The following is a 16,812-nucleotide window of genomic DNA, read 5'->3' on the forward strand; positions in this document are numbered from 1 at the left end:
GCCACACCTCCCGCGATATTTAGCGGGGCGCTAATGGCGGCGTTAGCCTGTAGCGCTGCGCCGCCACCGATGACGTCATCGGTGTGCGCAGCACCCCGCTCCCGCCCTGATCACCATATTTGGTCGCGCCCGCCTCTTTAACGCCGGTCGCAAATCGCGACTGGTTCACAGGGCCTACCTGTGGCGGTAGTGGCGCAAATTAAGGTGGAGGTGCGGGGCGGCCGCTTTTTCGGCAGCCGCCTGCCAGCACCTCCGTCCCCGGCCTCCTAAACCCGCCCCCCCCCCCCCACCCCCCCGCAGCATTGCCGGCTGTTTCCCGAGAGCCCGGCACTTCTCCTTGGTGCCGGGCTCATTTGCCAGCACTCGCGAGCGGGGCTCGCGCTGTTGCAGGCACCTCCCCCTTAACAGTGGGAGGAAGGCCTGCAGTACCGCAGCGTGCCGTGCCGCAGCGTGTGGTGCTGCGGCACGTTGCGCTGCGATAATCAGTTTCAGCGCCCCAAGCGGGACGCGGGGAGCCTCGAGTAGCGGCCCGCTTCCGTTTGGGGCGCTGAAACTGAATATCGGGATGGCGCTAGTGGCTCCGCTCGCAGCGGTAATTCCGGCGCCCAGGCGAGCTTGGCGCCCCAAACGGGGCCCAACTGAATTTCTAGGCCTTAGCCTTTAATAATATTGCGCACATGGAGCCACACTTTATCGCAATGTCTTCAGCCTCTCTTTCCTCTCTCTCGTACAAAGTAACTGTGGGGGGGTGGGGGGGGTTAACCATATAAAACAACAAAAGGCTTGCAGTGATTGAGCGGTCTTACAATAGTAACTTGCATACACCTACCATTCTCTATATTCTTTAATGACAGGTAAATGGGGAAAGTGTAGTTGGAGTCTCCCACACTAAAGCAGTGACAGCAATCCGCAGAGCCAGGGGACTGTTGAATTTAACTGTCTCCAGAGTCAAATCCTCCAGCAAAGTCAGAAGTGCAAGCAAGGGTGGTGATGCAGTGCGTTCTTCCTCCAAGATACAGAGTGATGCAGGTATGAGTAAAACTGGGTGTGATTGAGTTGAATTTATACAATTCTTTAACTCTTATCTATGCGCTGCTATATTTGCAAAATATCTGTTGCAAGTAACTGCTGACGGCACTCAAAGCATTCATTGATGCAGTTGACTAATCTGACTGAAAGTTCAGTATGCTATTCAGCAAAGCAATCAGATTTTTCCAGTTGGACTGATTTTTTTTTACTGTTTGCCACTGTGAAGACTCGGCTTTTGAAATTTCTTTTTATTGATCATCCCACATTAACTAAATCCGATATGGTGCTGTTCACACCTAACCAATCAAGAGCAACTAGGCACTTCAACACTACAGGAGGGCAGCCAGAGGCAGACATCCAATTTAATGTCCGCAAGCTGCAGTTCATAATTTAAAGGTTAAACAGTTCTAGAAGCCATTGGGATTGTAGACCAATGTTCCATTGGTGAAAGGAGCCATATTCTGTGGTCCCACATTTGCACTCTGAATTTCTGCATTACACAGCAGAGCCCAGCAATGCAACAGAAACCAGATCCCGAGTCTCCACCCAAGCAGCAGAACAGCCACTGTGTTGCTGTCCTGAAACTGAATCCTGGGACAAATGCACAAATTGCATTCCTTCTGTTTCCTAGCAGCAAGAGAGCTGTGTCTTTGGCTTCAAGTCATTCAATATGTATGTTTTTTTAAAGTTGTGAATTGATTTTCTGCCAGTTTGCAATTCACCCAACTATGGAAAATGACTTTTCCGCAACTGTAGGATTGATTGATCTGTATTTTAAAACTTTGAATTTACCTCTTCTGAACAATATTTATGTCAGTGAAGTTATTGATATTCTGTTTGGCATGGAAATTTTAACACCTCCTGCTATTCTGTCAGATCTGGTACTACATGTTGGTTGAGTTATATCACGCATGTACCTTGATTATTTCAACTTTACCTCTGTTCGTGATTCCTATAAATCTACTAATTGGAACTGCTAAATGTAAAATTTATTGAAAAGTATCAACTGATCTCTTCCTGCACCTGCAGTAGTCACTCCTTCTGGTCTCTTCCTAAAGCCATGTCTTGTAACTTCTGAGACTCCTCCTTTCCTCCTACCCCTGCCCCCCTCCCCACCCCAAATGTCCTGAAGGTATAGCTGCTAACTGTCCTAAAGAGGTGATATTTTTGGCTCACTTTAATCCTCCACTTCTAATCTCGGTGATTCTTGTAAAGAACCTTTATTGCTTTGTTCCATTCTACCAATATGACATCAAGTTTTATCCCTATCAGATATTCAATATTCTGATTCTGAAAGTATCCCTTCCATCATCCTTAAAATCGGCATCTCTGAATTTATCAATTGTCGGTGTAATCTCTTCAGTCTCTCTTTGAAAGGCAGAACTGCTCAGCTGCACTTCATAAAGTAAATGCATCTGGGGACGGGCAGTCAAAAAAATGACGATTGGCGAGATGCGTGGCCAAAACCATAAGGACCACATCAAGGTTTAATTACACCTACTCTATATGTACCATTTGCAGCCATTGGAGAAGGTAGCAGCACTGAACAAGATAGTTGTACACAGTATGTGCAGCTGTTTTAACTGTAACATAAACAGTATGGTTTAATGGCAGCAGGACTGGGAAGTAACCGTAAAATTAAACCACTGCATATCCTAGTGTTATTCCACCACCATCTCTGCTAAATCTGTCTTTTTCTCCCCCTCGTGTTTAATGTAGATATCACTGACCAAGAAGCTGAAGTTCTGCAGTCTCTCAGTGATATTGTTCAGCAGGAAGTTAATAAATATTTTTCTTTGAATCCAATGAACTCTACACCAAAAGATACTCCAGGTAACTTCTTGGGGTTGAGGGACAGTAATTTACATTTTTTCCAATTTTAGTCTGTTTTCTTTGAATTAAAATAATCATTGCATAATGTTTTAGGATTTGTAATATAGAATTGTGCCATATAATTGTTTCTGTGGCTAACTGAAGTAAGGTCACAATCAATTTTCAGTTATCAACCCATTTGCAAACATTGGTTTAACACTCTGATCGTATGGTACATTGAAGATTCTGACCTAAAATGATTTCCCACATTCACTTAATTTAAGATTTCTTTCTGATTATAACCCTCCCTGAAGTTTTGAGCAGGAAACACTTTCATTGTATTGACACTCATACTTTGTCAGGGTATGCTGAATTCTTTAGGAGATTTAATTAACCTCGTGACTCCAGTGGCCCCTAGACCCTGGACAAATTACTAAGTTATGGCTTATCCAATAGTTCATGAAATGTGTTCTGCACTACTACCATGTGGCCAAGAGACCTTCAAGATCAGTGAAGGGTAAGTTCACTGACTCAGCTTGGAGGTTTTTCAAGATAAATTCCCATTTGTGATATCTGTTGTGTTGCTATCTGATGTAATCTGGATTTACCCAGGGATGTCTGTGCCTTTGGGTGATCTGTCTTAACAATCAAATCAAATCAAATCAACTTTTATTGTCATTGTTAGTGCACAAGTGCAGTACAACGAAATGTAGGCTTGCGGCTCCCGAGAGTGTACATTTGGATTAAGACATTTAAACATTCAACATACATTTGGCTTGTAGTATATTAACATAAATATGACCATAATAAAGTGCATTGACAGATGTGCAGGCTTTAGAGTTTATTTGTGGAGTTCAGTAGGATGACAGCCCTGGGAAAGAAGCTGTTCCTAAATCTGGTCGTACGGGTGCGAATGCATCTGTAGCGTCTCCCAGATGGTAGGAGGGCGAACAGACTGTGGCTGGGGTGGGTAGGGTCTTTGATGATGGACCGTGACCTCCGTAGACAGTTTTTCTGGTATATGTGCTCTATGGTCGGTAGCCATCAGTTCATTGCAAAGTCCTCTCTCGTGCTAATCTGCTGCTACGTTGTCCATTTCTAGTGATGTGTTTATGCAATCAGAAAAGGAAAGAGAAATTAACTACCTTTGGTAGAGTTTATTTATTTTTAAGAAACATTCTCCACACAGTGCTTCGATCCAGCTAACCCCATAGACCATATTGTCCCTTTTCAGTTATTTGAAGGCAAAAATTAGCTGGGAGAGTAGAGGGTGGAGTTAAACTATTTAAACTCTGCGGAAGTGTGAAGCGTCACTTCCAACACTCTGTTATCTCAAAGGGAGTTGCCTCCTTGCATGATTTTCCCAAAAAGCATGACCTGGTGCAGGCTCACTCCAGAATTGGCGGTCATGTGAGAGGCACTGTGCATGGGAGGGAAGGCCCAGCAAAGCAACCCACAAAGTTGGCTGTCGGAAGAAGCAGAAATCGGCAGTGGAGCAGGCAGCTGCTGGGAGAGGTCAAGAGTAGTTGGCGGCTGAGCTCTGGAGGAGGCAAGCCAACATCACCACTGATATGTATGCTGATGGATTGACCTTGAGCCTCCTTGTTGGTGCATGGATAGTCTCGTATAACTAGTCACCATCACTGATTCTGTCAGAATCTTACCTGCTTGCTCTTCCGATGGGAAATCTGAAATCAAACAGAGGAGCTGATTACGTAAGATTATGTTTCAGAACCTCTGGAGTAGAGGGAGCCATACCCGGCTACCATTCTCCTTCACTTTCCAGTCTTCCTGTACAGCTAAGACATTTTGCTATCTTCATAGAGAAAGTCACCTAGAGACATTGGCCTAGAAATTGAGTTGACGCCGCGCCAGGGCTTTAGCGCCGGCGCTAATTCCCTTGCGCGCGCCAAAAATTCAGTAGCGCCGCGCCCAGACGGCTGCCGGCGCTACTGGCGGGCGTGAGCGCCTCCCAATGGGCGCTGAGTGCCGAATTGCGGCGCTAATCCGGCGCTGCGGCACCCGATGCGGTGCGGCAGGCTGGGGAAGTGCAGGCCTCCTCCTTCAGTTAAGGAGGAGCTGCCTGCACCCGCCCGCTGTCCGTTCAAATATTGAAAAAATGAGCCCGGCACCTCGGACAAGTGCCGGGCTTGCAGGCCAGACGCATCTGTTCCGCGGGGGGGGGGTGGAGGAGTCCGGGGAGGGAGGTGCGGGCAGGCAGCCGACGGGAAAGCGGCCGGCCGCCGCGCGACCTTAATGCGCCGGCGCTAACTCGGGGAAGACTCGGTTGCCAGAGTCTTAGTTGCGGCTGCCACGGGCGAGGCGGCCGCAACTGAATTTCGGCGCTGGGGCCCGTCGGCATGGCAACCGGGACGCTGCGCACACCGATGACGTCATCGGTGCCGGCGCAGCGCTACCGGCTTAACGCCGACGGGAGGGCCCCACTCAATTTCCCAACTGGCCATAACTCCGGCGCTAGGCCCTCTAGCGCCTCAAATGCGGCGCTAAGGCTACTCAATTTCTAGGCCATTGTCGTTTTAAAGAATTTTGCATTATTTTACACATGGTGATCCATCCACCCTGAGTTGTATAGAGCTTCACGCTGGTCATTTCCTCAGTTTATTTATCTTGTTAGCAGCAGTCTCAATCTTAGGTTAGTGCATCACAAAGTCCAAGTTCCACTGTATATCAGTCCTCTTTTATGAGTTTTGATAGATTGGGCGGTCTCTCAATCTTTTTGTACTTTGTGAAAGCAACTTATCGAAACTAGCAAAGCAGCCGAGAGGTAAAACTGCAAGAGTAGAAAATATTTAGTGAGAACAAGAGGCAGAAAATATACAGCAAGTAGAAAAGTAACAAGATTAAATAAGGTATATTGTTAGAGTCAAAAAACAGTATTAAGGACTGCTGAGATAGAAGCAAACCGCAATAACCATTATCCCGAATCTGGACAGTGAAAGTAATGGTGAGCCTTGGGAAGGACCTTGAGAAATGGAAAGCTCTTTCTGTTTAGTTATTAGGTGAGGTGTTAAGATGAACATAGGCTGAACTATACCTTTAAGTGTAATTCCCATGATAGTGCAAATGCACTGATTCAGGAAATTTAAACTTGTGTTCCTGCATTTTATATGGCAATGCGTAATCCTCAGAATATATTTAAGCAGGCTGCAGAGGGACAGAATTGAAGGGTAAGGGCCTTGTGGATTCAAATTTGCATTCTTAAGCTTTCAGATATAAAGCATAGTGGGGTTTCCTTTTTGGAGGATGCTGATAGGCTTGATGCATTCATGAGGGAGAAGGGAATAAAGGGATACGAGGACAGGGTGGGAAGAGGTAATTAGAGTGGGAGGCTCATATGGATTATAAACATCAGCATAGACCAGTTGAGCCAAATGGCCTTTTTCTGTGCTGTGGATTATATGTAAACCTGCTGGCTGAGGGTCCAGAGCATAAATCAGCTGTTGTGGGAAATGGAAAATTTGCACTGAATAATTACAAGAAGATCTTTCCAGATTATGGTTAAGGCACATTTGTGGGGACAGAAAAGGGGGAGCTTCACTCTATACTTGGCTTATTCTATGTTTGACCAAGGACTGCTTGATGTAAGAAAACTACTAGGCACTTGGTCTAAGCGTTAAACAAAGCTTTAATCAATTGTTTTACAACATGGAGGTCTAGTTGTGTCCTTCACTAGTTCCTGTTAAGAATGTCCTGCGCAAGCTGGGCCCGTGCCTGAGTATTTATACTCTCCCTGGACAGCGCCACCCGCAGGCCGCTCAGGTGATTCATGTCACTGCTCAATTACTGTTCGTGAATACAGAAAGCAGAAAATTGTTCAATTACCCATTGAAATCTCTTACCTTGATAAAGCACAAAAAAAAATCACCAAATTAGTTTAAACTTAACAGTCAGTTTCCCTTCAGAATTTTACAGTCAAGCTACACTCTAAAACATTGTTGTGTCATAACTGATTTATAATTGTTTACCAGGATACCTTTTATGTTCTAACTTTTTTTTAAATCGACATTTGCCAGAATCTTGAATATATTTAGTACCTGGGACTCCTGAATAACTGTTCACTTATAAGTTTAAAAAAAACACAAATAATGAGTCATGGGAGAGCAAGTAAAAGGAGCTCCACGTTTAATGGGTGAAAAGTTGTGTAAAGTGATATGAAATATATAATATTTATGGTAAAACATGGTGTGAAAAGATTTTAGCTGCAGAATGTTAAAATTTATTCAAGAAGCTTTAGGATAGAGAATAAAAATTGTTCTCTAAAGATATTCAGAATATTCTCACCAGCCATTTCAAGAATTGAGGGCTATCAGAGAAATTAAAACAAGATCGTTTAGTGGGACAAATAGCCTTTCCCTCATACCCAATGAAATGTGGAAAAGCCTTTCCATCATACCCAAAGAAATGTGGAATAGCCATTTTGATAAATGGGTGCATGCTGCTCAAAAACTATTAACTGTAGGACTGCAGCTAACAGAGAGGGTGACTTCCATCCCTTTAATCTGGACAGGTCCCAGAGGTGAAAGGGCAGTTGGGGAGACTAAATGTATATCTAAAGCCTCATTGTACTAAATATTGATGTTTTAAAGGAAAAACTGGTTTTATTTGTTGGACAGAGAAAGATGCACATCTTCTGAAGGGACCTGGTACTGCTAAATGTATAGGTGAACTGAAGGAAGAAGAAAAGTCTGTTAAATCTGAGGATACGGATTGTGAAGGTTTTTCGCTGCCTGAAGATTCTCCTGAGGTAATTAACAGTTCTAATTTGTAGCCCATTTTGTACAAATGAGACAGTGTTACCATGATATACAGACTGCACCGAGCATATTTTACCAAGGTAAAGAAGATGTCCTTTAGCATTTGACCTCCGGACTGACGGGTGTCAGACTTGCCTCAGTGGTAACACTCAACTCTTGAGTCAGAAAATTGTGGGTTCAAGCCCCACTTCTGAACTTGATCACACAATCTAGGCTGGCACTTGATTGCTGTACTGTCGAGAGGTGCTGTCTTTCAGATGATATATTAAACCAAGACCCATCTGCCCCCTCAGGTGGACATAAAAGATCCCATGGCACTTTTCAAAGAAGAGCAGGGCACTTCTTCCAGTGTCCTGGCCAACATTTATACCTCAATGAACACCAAACAAAACCAGATTATTTGGTCATTTATCTTACCGCTGTTGGTGGGACTTTGCTATGTGCAAATTAGCTGACAAGTTTCCCTACATTACAACAGTGACTACACATCAAAAATATTTTGTTGGCTATGAAGTGATTTGGGACGTCCTGAGTTGTGAATGGTTCTATATGAATGCAAGTTGTTCTTTATTATGACCTAGTTTTTGATCAAGTACTCTTGTACCCCTTTAATTATAGTAGAAGTGGTTATTTAATATGCTGATCTGTGGAACCCAGTCATTTATGTTGTGGGGAAGATTCTAAAGCACTGGTTGCAGCAAAGCACATCATAATATAAGAAATATGAGCAGGAGTAGGCCATAAGGCCCCTCGAACCTGCTCCACCATTCAATAAGACCATGGCTGAACTTTTACATCAACTCCACTTTCCTGCCCGATCCCCATATCCCTTGATTCCCTTAGTGCCCAAAAATCTATTGATCTCTGTCTTGAATATACTCATTGACTGAGCAGCAACAGCTCTCTGGGATAGAGAATTCCAAAGATTCACAACCTTCTGAGTGAAGAAATCTCTCTTCATCTCAGTCCTAAATGGCCAACCCCTTATCCTGAGGGCAGTCAACAATACTACTGCTTCCATTTGTATAGCGTCTTTAACGTAATAAAACATTTAAAGGTATTTCACATAAACTAAGAATGAAGTGAATGGTAGTAGAAGATTTAGCAGAAGTGGCCAAATAGATAGTCAGAAAGATTGATTTTGAGGAGACTTTTAAAGGTGGTACAGTAAGAAGCAAGGAAGAGAGTTTAGAAAGGGAGTTTGCGGGTAGGACCAAGACAGCTGAAAGTACTGCCCAGGTAGGAAATATGTGGGTTTGGAATGGGGTGCAGAAAAGCCCAAGAGTTGGAAGGTAGAGTGAGTTGAGGCCATGAAGAAATTTGTAAATAAGGAGAAGGATTTTTTTTTATTGTTGGAAGATGGGAAAGCAGCAGATGTTCATGAAGGCGCAATGGATGACCGAAACCAGCTGTGGGTGGCAGAGTTTTAGACGAGTTGGAATTGTGTTGGGAGTAGGATGTTTAGAAAGTCGAGTCTTGAAATGAAAATGTTGATGAGGGTTTTAGTGTCATTGGAATGAGGTAGGGCTAAAGGCTTGTAATGTTGCAGAGCTGCAGTATGTTGTCTTAATGATGGATAAGGTGTGAGGTTTACAGCGCAGTTCCAAGGTTGTGCACATGTAGTTCAACCTAAGTGAGCATACTGGAAGGAGATAAAAGTTTGGGTACAAGCATACTTGAGCTTTTGGTGGGAGCCACATAAGATGGTTTCTGTTTTCCCAATGTTTAACTGAAACTTTAGCTCGGCCACAACTTGCCATTGTCAGCCTGGCAACGTGAACATGGTCGTGGAATCGAGAGTCGTAGTAGAGCTGGATATCGTCCACATACATATGAAAACTGCCCCTCTGGCTGCATATAATCACCCTGACATTCTTGCAGTCCAGAAGGGCAGAATGGAGGATTTCCACCTGGGGGATAGGGGAGTGGCAGGAATTTTACAGTGGCCATTAAATTCTGGTTAGAGCTTGAGTGTATCTTCTGCCCACCTCCTTAACTTCCCCCACATCAAGGGGACATATCTGGGGAGTTCTTCGGCTCCTCGGGGAAATGTTGTCCCTATAAAGCCTAGGAGCACAGTCAGTTGGCCTGAAACCCACCAAGAGGCTTAAGGAAGCCCACATCTTTACTAGGGAATAGTAGTTAATCCTGGAATGGATTGATTTCCTGCTCCAAGAGACTACGTTGCTCCACTGGAAGAGGAACATTTTCACTGGGGCCCTTCCTGGGCCTCCTTTCTGCTGTTAGAGTGCCATGGTGCTGCTCTGACATTCCGACCGGTGGTTCAGTTTGGGCACTGCTGGACCACCCTTGAAGATGTGTTACACCTGCCCTGGCCATGCACATGATCCCATCCCTGCAATTTGGGACAGGGTTTGTTTGCATCCACAGATATGGGCAGACAGGGGTCTGTTCTCCACAGGACCCCAGCTGTGGCCTCCTGCCGCTTGTTTGTGCTCCCGCTCGCCGGCCAGCCAGTCAATCTAGCCGGCTATTGAACAGGAGCCTGTTGCAGGATATTTAAATGAAGTCCTGCTGTTAAGATCGACGGGGCCTCCATGTCCCATGGCCTTGCCAGTTCCCCCGCACACTTCCCAGCTTCACATTAATATCGGGGCCAATGTCTCCAAGAGGCAGATAAATGAAGAAAAGATGTGAATATGGTTTATGGCGCTGGGGGCAGAAAACATTGGGAATATGCTGGCACCATTGGAACAACCAGGAGGTGTATCACAGTGGAAGAAGATGGAATGATCAATAGAGTCAATGCCTATGAGAGGTCAAGGAGGTAAAGGAAGTATAACACGCCATGATTAAAATGATCGGGATTGTTAGTGACTGATTAAAGCGGTGTCAATGCTTTGGGCAAGGTAGGAACTAGGTGATAGGGATTTAAGGGGGAGATTTTGGAGAAGTGAACATGTTAGCTGACTTAACAACAGAAAATGCTGGAAAAACTCAGCAGGTCAGGCAACATCCGTGGAGAGAAATTTGAGTTGACGTTTCGGGTTTGACCCTTCTTCAAAACTGGAGAGAAAAGGAACTAGATCGAAGGCAGGGCTGCGATCGGACAAAAGAATAAAAGAACCAAAAGAAGTAAAAGAGATTAGAAGCTAGACGAGATGGTAATAGGCTGGGATGAGGTGTAAAGTGTACTGGCAGGGCAAAAGATAGCTGCCAGGTGTGAGAGAGAAACAAAAGGAAAGGGGGGGGGGGAGGAAAGGAGTGGAAAAATATAAGTGAAAATGAAATAGGGGCCAAGGTTATGATCTGAAATTGTTGAACTCGATATTGAGACCGGAAGGCTGCAGAGTGCCTAATCGGAAGATGAGATGCTGTTCCTCGAGTTTACGTTGAGCTTCCGTGGAACAGTACAAGAGGCCAAGGACGGTGAGGTCCGAGTGGGAATGGAGCGGTGAATTGAAATGACAGGCGACCGGAAGCTCGGGGTCACCCTTACGGACTGAACGGAGGTGTTCCGCAAAGCGGTCACCCAATCTGACCCCCCTTCTCCCAATCTCACCCCCTGCCGTGTGTTCACTATCCCCTCTGACCTTCCACTCTCTGACCCTGAACGATCAGTCCTCAGCAAAGGCCTGAGCTTCATCCCCTTACGCCCCCACCTCAATGAATTTCGAGCTCGGCACGATGCTGAGCTCTTTTTCCGCCGCCTTCGTCTCCGTGCCCACTTCTTTGGCCAGGAGTCTTCCCCCCGCACAACTGACCCTTTCTCCCGCTTGCAGAATTCCCATTCTACCTGGACCCCTCCCCCTGGCCTCTTACCCTCTCTAGATCTTTTCATCGCTAACTGCTGACGTGACATCGGCCGTCTCCATTTCTCTGCTCCCCTCACTCACTCCAACCTACCTCCCTCTGAACTTGCAGCACTCCATTCTCTTAGATCCAACCCTGACATTGTCATTAAACCCGCTGACAAGGGTGGTGCTGTTGTTGTTTGGCGTACTGACCTCTACCTAGCGGAAGCTGAATGCCAACTCTCCGACACCTCCTCCTACCTCCACCTGGACCATGACCCCACTACCGAACATCAAACCACCGTTTCCAAGACTGTCACTGACCTCATCTCCTCTGGAGATCTTCCCCCCGCTGCCACCAACCTCCTAGTTCCCCAACCCCGCACAGCCCGCTTCTACCTCCTTCCCAAGATCCACAAACAGGACTGCCCTGGTAGACCCATCGTTTCAGCCTGTTCTTGCCCTACGGAACTTATCTCTTCCTATCTTGACTCTATCTTTTCTCCCCTTGTCCAGTCTCTTCCCACCTACATCCGCGACTCTTCGGACGCCCTCCGCCACTTTAACAGTTTCCAGTTTCCTGGCCCCAACCGCTTCCTTTTCACCATGGACGTACAATCCCTCTACACCTCCATCCCCCACCCGGATGGCCTGAGGGCACTCCGCTTCTTCCTTGAACAGAGGCCCGACCAGTCCCCATCCACCACGACCCTCCTCCGCCTGGCTGAACTTGTTCTCACATTGAACAACTTCTCCTTTAACTCCACTCATTTCCTCCAAATCAAAGGTGTTGCCATGGGTACCCGCATGGGTCCTAGCTATGCCTGCCTTTTCGTGGGCTATGTGGAACAATCTTTGTTCCAGTCCTACTCGGGTCCCCTCCCTCACCTCTTTTTCCGATACATTGATGACTGTATCGGTGCCGTTTCCTGCTCTCGCCCCGAACTTGACAATTTCATTCACTTTGCCTCCAATTTCCACCCTTCCCTCACCTTCACATGGTCCATCTCTGACTCTTCCCTTCCCTTCCTCGACTTCTCCGTCTCCATCTCTGGGGATAGGTTATCGACCAATATTTACTACAAGCCCACCTACTCCCACAGCTACCTGGACTACACTTCCTCCCACCCCGCTTCCTCTAAGGACTCTATTCCATTCTCCCAGTTTCTCCGCCTCCGCCGTATCTGCTCCGACGATGCCACCTTCCACACCAGTGCTTCAGACATGTCTTCCTTTTTCCGCAACCGAGGATTCCCCTCTACCGTGGTGGACACTGCCCTCGACCGTGTCAGTTCCATCTCCCGCACCTCTGCCCTCACCCCTGCCCCTCCCTCCCGGAACCACGATAGGGTTCCCCTTGTCCTCACCTTTCACCCCACCAGCCTCCACATTCAACGGATCATCCTCCGGCATTTCCGCTACCTCCAAAGTGATCCCACCACCAAACGTATCTTCCCCTCCCCTCCCCTTTCAGCATTCCGCAGGGACCGCTCTCTCCGAGACACCCTAGTCCACTCCTCTATCACCCCAAACAGCCCTTCCCCTTCGCCTGGCACCTTCCCGTGCAAGCGGAGGAGATGTAACACCTGCCCCTATACCTCCCCCCTCCCCACTGTCCAGGGCCCCAAACACCCCTTCCAGGTGAAACAGCGATTTACTTGTACTTCTCGCAATCTAGTATACTGTATTCGCTGCTCACGATGCGGTCTCCTCTACATTGGGGAGACCAAACGCAGATTGGGTGACCGCTTTGCGGAACACCTCCGTTCAGTCCGTAAGGGTGACCCCGAGCTTCCGGTCGCCTGTCATTTCAATTCACCGCTCCATTCCCACTCGGACCTCACCGTCCTTGGCCTCTTGTACTGTTCCACGGAAGCTCAACGTAAACTCGAGGAACAGCATCTCATCTTCCGATTAGGCACTCTGCAGCCTTCCGGTCTCAATATCAAGTTCAACAATTTCAGATCATAACCTTGGCCCCTATTTCATTTTCACTTATATTTTTCCACTCCTTTCCTCCCCCCCCCTTTCCTTTTGTTTCTCTCTCACACCTGGCAGCTATCTTTTGCCCTGCCAGTACACTTTACACCTAATCCCAGCCTATTACCATCTCGTCTAGCTTCTAATCTCTTTTACTTCTTTTGGTTCTTTTATTCTTTTGTCCGATCGCAGCCCTGCCTTCGATCTAGTTCCTTTTCTCTCCAGTTTTGAAGAAGGGTCAAACCCGAAACGTCAACTCAAATTTCTCTCCACGGATGTTGCCTGACCTGCTGAGTTTTTCCAGCATTTTCTGTTGTTATTTCGGATTTCCAACATCTGCAGTATTTTGCTATCATGTTAGCTGACTTTGTTAACAGCTCTCTCTCCTCGGGTACTGTCCCGTCTCCCTCAAATCTGCCATCATCACCCCTCTCAAAAAAAAAAAAAAAAACAACCCTTGACCCCTCCATCCTTGCAAACTACCGCCCCATCTCCAACCTCCCTTTCCTCTCAAGTCCTCGAATGTGTTGTCGCCTCCCAAATCCGTGCCCATCTTTGCCGCAACTCCATGTTTGAATCCCTCCAATCAGGTTTCTGCCCCACCACAGTACCAAAACTGCTCTTCTCAAAGTCACAAATTACATCCTATGTGACAATGACAAAGGTAAACTATCCTTCCTCATCCTTCTTGACTTGTCTGCAGACTTTGACACGGTTGACCACTCCATCTTTCTCCAACGCCTCTCCACTGTCGTCCAGCTGGGTGGGACTGCACTCGCATGTTTCCATTCTTTTCTATCTAATCCTAGCCAGAGAATCACCTGCAATGGGGTCTCTTCCTGCTCCCGCATCATTACCTCTGGTGTCCCCCAAGGATCTATCCTTGGCCCTCTCCTATTTCTCATCTACATGCTGCCGCTTGGTGACATCATCCGAAAACATAGTGTCAGTTTCCACATGTACGCTGACGACAACCAGCTCTACCTCACCACCACTTCTCCCAACCCCTCCACAGTCTCTAAATTGTCAGACTGCTTAACCGACATCCAGTTCTGGATGAGCAGAAATTTCCTCCAATTAAATATTGGGAAGACCGAAGTCACTATTTTCGGTCCTCACCAGAAACTCCATTCCCTAGCCACTGACTCCATCCTTCTCCCTAACATCTGTCTGAGGATGAACCACGCTGTTCGCAACCTTGGTGTCATATTTGACCCTGAAATGAGCTTCCAACCACACATCCGCGGCATAACTAAGACCGCCTATTTCCACCATCATCTCCACCCTTGCCTCAGCTCATCCGCTGCTGAAACCCTCATCCATGCCTTTGTTACCTCCAGACTTGACTATTCCAATGCACTCCTGGCTGGCCTCCCATGTTCTACCCTATGTAAACTTGAGGTCATCCAAAACTCGGCTGCCTGTGTCCAAACCTGCAAATCCCGTTTAACTATCACCCCTGTGCTCGCTGACCTACATTGGCTCCTGGTTAAGCAATGCCTTGATTTCAAAATTCTCATCCTTGTTTTCAAATCCCTCCATGGCCTCACCCCTCCCTATCTCTGTAATCTCCTCCAACCCCCCAAGATATCTGCGCTCCTCTAATTCTGCCCTCATGAGCATCCCTGATTATAATCGCTCAACCATTGGTGGCCGGGCCTTCTGTTGCCAGGCCCTAAGCTCTGGAACTCCCTGCCTAAACCTCTCCGCCTCTCTACCTCACTTTTCTCCTTTACGATGCTCCTTAAAACCTACCTCTTCCCTGCCCTACTTTCTCCTTATGTGGCTCGGTGTCAAATTTTTTTGTCTTCTAATACTTCTGTGAAGCACCTTGGGACATTTTACTACGTTAAAGTCACTATATAAATAAAAGTTGTTGTTGTTGAACAAGGAATTGGGTGGCAACATCATATTCAGGGACATCGGAAATGAAATGGAAGTTAAATATGGGACAGTAGTTGGAAACCAGTTGTAGCTAGTTTTTTTTTATAAGGAGGAGGCTAATCGAGTCATTTTGAAAATCATAATTTGTGACTTCATTATTCGCCTTCCCTATGTTTCATCCACACTAGCATTTTGGAAACAGCATGATGTGTGCTCAACCTGCATATGGCCCAAAATCATGGACTATGACAACTGTTTATATTTGCTGTGTCAGCTTGGTTTAGGGGCTCTTGTCTCTGAGTTAGAAATTTGTAGCTTTAAGCCCTAATGCAGGATTACAGTACATAATCTAGGCTGACACTTCATTGCAGTGCTGAGGGAGTGCTACATTGTCAGAGGTTTTTTGGATAGGACATTAAAATGAGGCTAGGTCTGGGTTTTCTGGTAGACATAAAAGATCCCATGGCACTATTCAAAGAAGAGCATGTAATTCTCCTGGTGTCCTGACCAATATTTATCCCCCTCAACCAACACCACCAAAACAGATTATCCAGTCATTTATCTTGATGTTTGTGAGATGTTCCTCTGTTAAACTTAGCTGTTATATTTGTCTACATAACAACAGTGACTACACTTCAAAAGTAATCATTGGCTGTGAAGTCTTTTGGGATATCTTGAAGGCAGCGCTCTATAAATGTAAGGTCTTTCTGTGACAGTGATGGCATTTCTGCTTCTGGAATGCCTTGCATCTCGATGTGGCTCTTTTTTAAAATGTTATTTTAATCTTACCTTTGGTGGCAGTTGCTGCTTAGGCCACAGCAACTGCTGAAGGGACCTGAGCAGATCAGGCCTGGATTTATTTAGTACAAGAGTCCTGAAATGGGTCTTAGGCCCCTCATTTATATGTGTACGGGGACAACACCTATCCGGTAGACGCCATGAGTGCTTGGGCAGCTGCCTATGTCAATATAGTAGCGCCTGTACCCCTGGTGCTGATTGTTCTAAAACAGACTGTGAGGCCTAATTTCTACCCCCTGGTGTCCTCAATAGAATGAGCTCAATCGAATTTATATAAAATCTTGTTTGTTCTTGCCTTTTACCATGCCAGCATGTTAATGCAGCTTAGACTGGAGAAACCTCCCTGCTTCCTTTGTTTTCTCTGACTACAGGCTATATGAGGTTCATACCATTCTACTCTTAGAGCTGTGTACTAGTCACATTGCAATAATGCAATCTTGTGTGGGCCAAATCCTTTCAGATAATTATTACGGTTAATGCAAGTTATAATTTGTCATAGTCAAATATACTGGATAAGTAAAGCCACTATATAATGACATTTCATTTAAAGCAATGGCACCTATTTTAACTCCTCACCCCTGACAGGAACTGGAGGGGCAGGTAAAGTGAAGCCAGTCACTTACTCCCTCTGATCCCGCTGCCTCCCTGCCATGTCCCGATCTTAAACTGCTCTTGAGCAGGCGAGCAGAACACCTGTAGGAAGGAAGCAAAGTCCTTGTTTAAAATTTTAGTTGGTGGCCTAAGCAGGGAAGCAGCAACGATTAGGGGAATCATGGGCC

At 46.2% G+C, this 16,812-nt stretch overlaps 1 protein-coding gene across 6 annotated transcripts in view; it reads left to right on the forward strand.

Annotated features, from left to right (window-relative positions):
- ptpn13 (protein tyrosine phosphatase non-receptor type 13) overlaps positions 1-16,812 on the forward strand; it is a 358,778-nt gene that overhangs the window by 318,473 nt on the left and 23,493 nt on the right. For 4 of the 6 annotated variants that reach the window (XM_085963776.1, XM_085963794.1, XM_085963824.1 and 1 more), the window contains 3 exons: positions 855-1,029; positions 2,749-2,862; positions 7,449-7,606. In XM_085963776.1, the coding sequence (XP_085819902.1) occupies positions 855-1,029; positions 2,749-2,862; positions 7,449-7,606 (447 nt within the window). The remainder of the gene's footprint in view (positions 1-854; positions 1,030-2,748; positions 2,863-7,448; positions 7,607-16,812) is intronic. The other 2 variants (XM_085963803.1, XM_085963813.1) reach the window with 1 other exon arrangement.

The sequence above is a fragment of the Somniosus microcephalus genome, chromosome 2 (genome assembly GCF_052327205.1).
Source record: "Somniosus microcephalus isolate GS21.2 chromosome 2, FLI_Smic_1.0, whole genome shotgun sequence".
Taxonomy (NCBI): Eukaryota; Metazoa; Chordata; class Chondrichthyes; order Squaliformes; family Somniosidae; genus Somniosus; species Somniosus microcephalus.